This window comes from Homarus americanus, unplaced genomic scaffold (assembly GCF_018991925.1).
Source record: "Homarus americanus isolate GMGI-L3 unplaced genomic scaffold, GMGI_Hamer_2.0 scaffold39675, whole genome shotgun sequence".
Classification (NCBI taxonomy): Eukaryota; Metazoa; Arthropoda; class Malacostraca; order Decapoda; family Nephropidae; genus Homarus; species Homarus americanus.
Genome location: NW_024736071.1, coordinates 17,834,766 through 17,843,033, shown reverse-complemented (window position 1 = coordinate 17,843,033; position 8,268 = coordinate 17,834,766). Strand labels below are relative to the sequence as shown.

Below are 8,268 nucleotides of genomic sequence, written 5' to 3'. Positions count from 1 at the left end.
CGAGACATTTATGTTCCCCAAAATGGTGTCTCAGTCCTTTATTATGTCTCAGTCGACCATCATATTACTTAAGAGGAAAGTGGCGGGCTGATGTTATGGTCCGGGGGGGATTGTTGCTTGTTATGAGAGAGAGAGAGAGAGAGACTATTATAGATTTTAACTTGATAAAAGCAATACGGGTAAAGAAGTGCCTGGCGGTGTCTGTTTTGTCATTAAAAAGTCAACTCTAACACACCAGACTGACGTGTTTACAGCCCTCCAGAGACCTCAGCTCAAACACATATCCCTCAAGTGCTGTGAGCTTTGTACACAGTCAAGCCTTTAGTACCGTTACGTGTTAGGCACGGTCTGTTTGTAAACCAAATGTTCGTAGGAAATATAAACAGTGGTGGTTACCCTTTGTTAATTTGTGTATTTAGCCTGTCTATCTGTCTGTCTATTTGGTCTGCCCACCAGTTTCCTGTCTATCTGTTTCTCTATTTGGTCTGTCCATTTGTCTGTCTATTTGATCTGTCCATCTGAAACAGACTTAGGTCTCTGGTACCGGTGGGAGGCGCCACTTACTGTACAGTACTACCTAATGACTCGCTTTCAATACTGTACAAATTAACGTCAAAGACAAACGTTGAACAGTCTGATGATCTCAGAGACACAGTGGTGACGTGATCAAACGAAACAAGCCGTCTTCCCCCGGCTGTGTGAGTTAAGGGTACAGTGAGCTCTCGTGTTGTGATCACTGTAACCAGTCGACTCACTCCCCTCCAATCAACTCCCTCCCTCACCACCATCATGCTCGTGTCTCCAGTTAGTTTCTTATATTAACTTACTCTCTGACTCAGAAAACAAAGTCCATACAGTTTAAGAAACATGAATCCAAATTATGGCTAACATGAGTCTTGAGGAGATACAAAACACTCGATAAGAGAAGATTTGATGTAAAATTATAAGTTAATACAGAGGAAGAGTGAATGAGTGAAGGAAAAAAGTCTTCACGGAAGACACAAGAAAGTCCTCCTCTGGGACTGAACACTTACTTAAGTATTTTATTTTGGCGACGATATTGAGAGAGAACCGTAACGGAACTTTTGGGGAAATGAATTTTACTACTGAAATAAGAGGCTGGAGAACTGGATCAAAATCTTTGTCAAAAACACGACGACACGAGACAGTTGTGTCGCACTGAACGCTGTTTTCTTACATTAAGTTAACATCCTTCACCACACTGACTAGAAAATATTCATCTATATCTCAGTTTCGATATATTAATATTTGTTCATGTATGTGAGCCAGGATACACAAGTCACCGAGATAATGTCACTCTGTAATTGGCTGGGCTGAAGGACCCTCGTCTTATTTGTGTAAATCGAATTGGCTGATCCCGAGAGCTCTTAACCAATCAGCGACTAGTTTTGAGTTCTTCAGTCAATCAGCGACGGAAGCCGATTGGTTCACCGAAGATTTCTAGGTTAGTCAACTGCTAAGCAATACGAGAACCTAGAATGGTGATTTGCTGACTGGACAGCTCTTGACTGATCAGTAATTGGTCATGAATTCGCTAATCAGAGGCTGCAGTTAGTTAGTTACTGATTAGCCGGTATTAAAGTCCTCGACCGCCAGAAATTGGTCCTGACATCAGTAATCAGAGGGGGAACTCCTCAAGAGAAAAATATTTCTTTTTCTCGTCCCCCACAACCTAGATCTGACTCGCCCCTCCCACACACACAACGCTCTCTTCTTAGGAACAGGACTGGGGTCTGGATCAATATAGAGTTAAGGTAGGTTAGATTGGGTTAGATTAGGTTATTGTTATGTTATGTTATATTAGAACCTAACGTAACATAGCATAACAGTTAGTTTATTGTTAGTTTGGGTTATTGTTAGTTTAAGGTATTGTTAGGTTAGATTCGGGTAGGGCACGATAAATGAAGTTGGGCTGAGTTGTTAGGTTAAACTACATAAGGTAATGTTAGGTTTGGTCGGGGTATGTCGGGACGAGTCACCCCAGGAAGCTCTGCTGGTGGGCGGGTGTAGGTGATCAAGAGGTAGTGCGGGCTAAGACCTGCTATACCGCGTCAGGAGAAGCTACTGGTGTTGCTGTAGATGTTGTGGTGAAGTTATATATTATAAACAATTATCCTCATAAGGAGGATGTGTCCATGCTTAGGTTGGTTTAATAAAATAAATGCAGGTTTTGTGGTAGGATAATTCTAAAATGAATTATCAGACGTATATTTCATGGCAGGTATATATATATATATATATATATATATATATATATATATATATATATATATATATATATATATATATATATATATATATATATATATATATATATATATATATCAAATGTGTTCAATTTAACTTATTTTCATTACATTATTATAAAATATGTACTTTGTTAATGGTAACATGATAAAACATATTGGAAATTAGCAAATAGAAAAAGAGCAACATCCCAAGAATAGTTACCATTAGAGAGCAAAAAAAAAAGAAGATAAATTAATGATAAATAAAAAAAAATTTAATTAAGTGTCCAGCAGCGGGGCCTATAAGCCTGGGGGCGCAACACGTTTCCACAGGTCAGATCTTACAACGTTGGGCAATCATTGCCAGAAGCTCCAGGGAATGACTCGCCAGTGTTTATATGTAATGACGCGCCTGAATCAACACGTGTAAACAGTCCCTGGAAATGTAGGCTGAACATTAATTGATATTATGTTCAGGCCCCAGAGAGCCAGACTCTGGCCTCCTGTACAATGTGAATGGTGTGTAAAATACTGAACACTCCTGTACACAGACCAGGTTAATTACTGATGAAAATAGGTTTTGGTGAAATAAACCAAAATCTTAAAACAAAACTTGCAAACTGATACGCTGAAATAAAATGCGAATACATATGTTTAGGAACTGCAAATAAATTGTACATATTAGACATACCTGGGACTCTCATTCCCAGTGATTGGACCATTCATTTTCCCCTTTAACTGGTGAGTCACAATACAGCCTCGTATTATGCAGCCTCAATACAATGACAACACTATTTTGGACCCAGATTGATACCTTCTCACGTTGTCAGTTAAGGTAAAGAAAAAATCAAGGACGAATCTCTTAAGAATCTGGAGAGATTGAACACAGTTTTCAGCTGATTGTGAATTCGGATCAGACTGCCTTCCCACGACAAAATGGCATAAATAATATATTTGACGAAGTTATTAAAATCTTAAAAACTAGTATGTCAAAAGGGACTAACTGCAGCCCTAAAGATGAAAATTAAAAATATAGTTTTCTTCATGGTATATAAACGTCAAGAGGACAACTATACCCTTGTGTCGTAGGAAGGCATTAGAGTATGTGAAGACAACATTCTAGAAGGCTCCTCTTCTCGACCACACACTACCACAGCCTAGTCCCGCCATCCCCCCGCCCCCCTTCAACATATCAACAAAGAATATTCCCCTCCAGTGTTTAATTTAACGCCTTACAACTACCTGAGCACAACATATAACAAGTATCCATTGCTGACAGTTTACAAGAGTCTCAACTTCACTGTTATCGCCCACGAATGTCCTCTCCAGTCACTCAGAGATTCACTGGAGTCCGACAACCTAACAGCGGGAATAAAAGACCATTGTTTCACTGTCACCACCCATGTCTATACAGCAGTGTGGACTTAACGAAACATCGAATTAGAAAGATCAAACCCACTTTACATGGCAGAAGTTTCGACCTCCACTGACATATTGTTTAAGTGTGAGTGATGTAAGTTAAGTGTAATGACCACAAGTGAATAGAGAAGTTTTACTGTGATCTTTCCAAGACATGTAATTTATTGGATGTTTTCAATTACATTTCTGTCTCGAGTTTCAGTATTATTTTCCATCAAACACCAGATCACTTGCACAATATAAACACCACCACCACAAGTCAGGTTTTTGGCGTGTAGTGACCGCACCAACACTGGAAGATTTACTTGGTAATTATGGTGTACTGTACGATGTTTCTCTCCCAGGATCCTCGCTACCGACCGCTTGACAGAGATCAAGTACCAGCCTCTGAGACCTGTTGGGGAGAATGTTATTGAGATTTACAGGCCTCTTGTCTGTCTTTCTGTATACATACACGTGCACAGACAGACAGACAGACAGACAGACACATATGCACGGTTAGTTACAGACAATACATACAACATAAACTACCTTTCACTAGGTTACAGATGTCAAAAACACGATTCATTAAAGGCAATGTTATTATAATTTGTAAAAGTGGTTCGACGAAACAAAAGAGAATGAATTACGACTGAAAAAAAAACACCTATAAATTAACTGAAACGTTCCCTAGCTAAGTTCTTCTGGATCAAAGACAAATGTGGCGAAAACTACTCAAAAGGAATAATTGGAATAGAATCAACTAACACAGCTTTCACAGTAATTAAAAATAATCCTGACCACTAGACTTTAAAGTTTTTGAATAAGAAATCAAAAGCATCGGTTGAGATTATAAAAAAAAAATTCTAAAAATCTTTATAAGAGAAACTAACTTTTCTTACCGGTGAGATTAAACACACAAAAACACACACACGGAAAATGGACAATTAACAAACACAATGAATTAAAGCAAATTATCTCTGAATTAATTAGGATATTCAATTACGGCTCTCCCTCCCCCCCACACACACATCCCTAAGAGTCGCACGGGAACCAAAAGGTCATCAGAATTTTAGAGTCCTATACTGTATGTCATGTCTTATACCGCTACATTAGACATATTTATATTTGGTGTCATACAAAGGTTAACAACATGATATGAATATTATCACGTTAAGGCCTTTTGGTGTCAATATATAGTATTAAAACTGAAGGAATATAAGTATAGGACCTAATTAGTAAAAACAATTATCACCTGCGTATGTTAAAAGCCTTCACTCAGTTATTCAATCAGTCTATCAAGGCTGAGTGTGTGTGTGTGTGTGTGTGTGTGTGTGTGTGTGTGGAGGATCCTGGCTCACCTGACCACCACAAATTCAACCCACTCTAACAACATGTTCACTATGACACTAATGACAGGTTCACTCTATCAACATGTTCACTAAATCAACAGGTTCACTACGACTACAGAACATGTTCACTTTAACGTGTTACATGTTCACTAAAACTACATGTTATCTGTAACTTGCTACATGTTTACTATAACAGGTTCACTATAATTACATGTTCACTATAATAGGTTCACTATAAATTCATATTCACTGTAACTAGCTACTGAACATGTTCATTACAGGTTCACTGTAACTCGCTACATGTTCACTATAATAGGTTCACTATAAATTCATATTCACTGTAGCTAGCTACTGTACATGTTCACTACAGGTTCACTGTAACTCGCTACATGTTCACTATAACAGGTTCACTACAGGTTCACTATAACTCGCTACATGTTCACTATAACAGGTTCAGTATTACAGCCTCTTACTACATTATTTTCTTACACCTCAAATCTGAGTCTTGTGGTCTGGTCCTACGCTGTTATTGGTATAATCAAATATGACCTCAAGTTTCAAAAGTAACTCAGGTGAACGACGGGATCGTCGGACAGTTACCAAGGTCGACCAGAAGAGTCGCCCTGTAGCTCCATGGGTGTCCCGTATGAGGGAACAATGGGTCTCGGAGACGGTCTCGGAGACGGTCTCGGAGACGGTTAAGGCAGCTAACTGCCTCTTTGGTGCAGTGGTTGGCCCAGGAGGCTCCACCGTGAAGGAGATACAAGACAAATACAACATCCGGGTGCGTATCCCTCGCAAGGGGTCAAAGGATGAGCCCATCGTGGTCGAAGGGAAAAATAAGACTAAAGTCAAGGAAGCCGTCCTCCACATACGGTCTTTGATTGACCAAGAGGAGCGGCGTCAGGTCAACAACACTCCTGTAACCCAAATTATCTACATCCCTAAGGCCCTACACGGAAAGATTATTGGTCTTCAGGGCCAAAATATTCGGTACTTTACTCAAACTTTCAAAATTCACATAAAAGTCCCTAAAAAAACTGAGAAAAGTAATCAAATAACCATCACAGGCCTGGCTGACCGGGTGGAGGAGGGGGTACGTAGCCTCCTTAGCCTGGTGAACAGCTTCCCCCAATGATTACCCCCCACACGCACCCACCTTCACCACACGCACCCACCTTCACCACACACCCACCTTCACCACACACAATTAAAAAAAAAAAAAAAAGGACCCTCTCACCACTGGCCTCCACGCGGCAGGGTCTGGAAACTCAGGGATTTATCTCTGGGGCTAACAGTGGTTTATTATTATTATTATTATTATTATTATTATTAGACACACACACACACACACACATAAGACAGACAGACAGACACACACACTACTACTACCACTGTACACCTGACCCACCACACATTCAATCCACTACACACCTGACCCACCACACAACCGACCCACTACAGATTGAACCCACTACACACCTGACCCGCCACAGATTGAACCCACTACACACCTGACCCACCACAGATTGAACCCACTACACACCTGACCCACCCCACACCTGACCTACCACAGATTGAACCCACTACACACCTGACCCACCACAGATTGAACCCACTACACACCTGACCCACCCCACACCTGACCTACCACAGATTGAACCCACTACACACCTGACCCACCTTATACGGAGCTCTCCTTCTGGTTGGGGATCAAGGGCACCACAGTCTCAGGGTCTCCAGTGTGGGGGTCACGTCTGAGGGAGTGGCGGCGCCCTATAGACGCTGTAGAAGGGGTCCAGGGTGGGTGCTGGGTTCCTTGTGGGTGCCCGCCGCTGTTCGTGGGCGTAGACTGGAGATGGAGGGCATGTGTGGGCGTGGTGTTGGTGGTAGCGACGGGCTGTGGGTAGGCGGGGTGTTGGTGTGGCGGAGGATAGTGAGAATGACTCCTCTTATGGTCCAGGGTAGCGTAGATTACTCTCTGGGGTTCGTGGTGTTGAGGATTGGTCGTGGCAGTTCTCTGGGGGTCTGGAGGTCCTCTTTTGATGTCGTGGTGCTGGGGGCTTGGTGTGGCGCCCCCCAGCATGAGTTCGGCGTACTGAACGTCCCCAGCGGCACAGGGCTGCTGCTGGAGGAATGAGTTTATATTGAAGGAGTGCCTTACGGGATAAGTAAGTTAAAGTACTGGTTATAGTGTTTACATACAGTACAGTATATATAAAATGGATGTATTGGCACTTGTATATTATTAGTCCATCTCTCTATCTGTATCCTATATACGAGTACCTTCATTTATCACACTATCCATATATTACATTCATTGCTCCCTGTAACCTCTCTCTCTCTCCTACTCTTCTCTTCTCTTTCCTCTCCCTCTCTCCTTTTCTTCTGTTCTTCCCACCTTTCTTCTCTCCTTCCCTCCCTCCTTCCTCCCTTCCTTCCTTTTCTTGTTCCCACCCTTCTCCTCCCCTTCCTTCCTTCCTATCGTTCTCACCTCCTTCGTTTCCTCCCTCCCAACCACCTCCTCCTTTCCTCTCCCAAGCCCCTCCTTACCCCTCCCTTCCCTCTCTCCTCCCTCCCCTCCTTGCCACCAGGTATACAACACTCACCTGGTAATTAGCTAGAGTACAGAGGTGTTGTGATCGGGGTAAGGTGGCGTAGGTTGTGGGTAGCGACGCAGAGCTGATAGTATTGACGCCTTCCACCACCCACGAGTCGGCCTCTGTGACACAAGAGGTGGGTATATGACACATGCGATAAGTATATTTTGATATGGGGTGGTTGTGACACATGGGATGGGTATACTGTGGCACATGTGGTAGGATTGATACATGTTGAGGGTATATTATTAACACATGGAGTGGTTATAACATCAAACACTAACACCAATAATCGCCATCGTTTACACATGGCGAAAAATCAATAAACACAAATTATATTCTGTCTGTGTGTTTGTATTTTTCTTAAGTATTTACACAAATTTGAAAATAAGGAACTGAAATTTGGTAGGGAGGTGCGAGTGGTCAAGGGAATTGTCGTGCACTCTCCTGCCCCATATAACAAGCCGGGTGTAGCTGGGTAACTCAACTAATAATTACTAATATTATAAACTTCTCAGCTCCAGATCCTTAATGAGTGTCTTAAGGAGGACCTGTATTGGAGATTATTAGTATTAACCGCTTGAAAATTTTGCTTAAACTTAAGTCTAAAATAATGACTCTACAGATTAATTAACAATAATCTCAGGTAAACAAGTAATGAGCTTATAT

General features: G+C 41.7%; 1 protein-coding gene across 2 annotated transcripts in view; it reads right to left on the bottom strand.

The window, feature by feature from the left end:
• Positions 1-2,247: 2,247 nt before the first annotated feature.
• The window catches only part of LOC121871846 (nephrin-like), a 37,510-nt gene continuing 31,489 nt past the window's right edge, over positions 2,248-8,268 (bottom strand). The window contains exons 13-15 of one of the 2 annotated variants that reach the window (XM_042374388.1): positions 7,609-7,721; positions 6,683-7,127; positions 2,248-4,062 (exon numbers count right to left, since the gene is read on the bottom strand). In XM_042374388.1, coding sequence (XP_042230322.1) covers positions 6,684-7,127; positions 7,609-7,721 — 557 coding nt within the window. In that variant the 3' untranslated portion in view covers positions 2,248-4,062; position 6,683. The remainder of the gene's footprint in view (positions 4,063-6,682; positions 7,128-7,608; positions 7,722-8,268) is intronic. The other variant, XM_042374389.1, reaches the window with a different exon arrangement.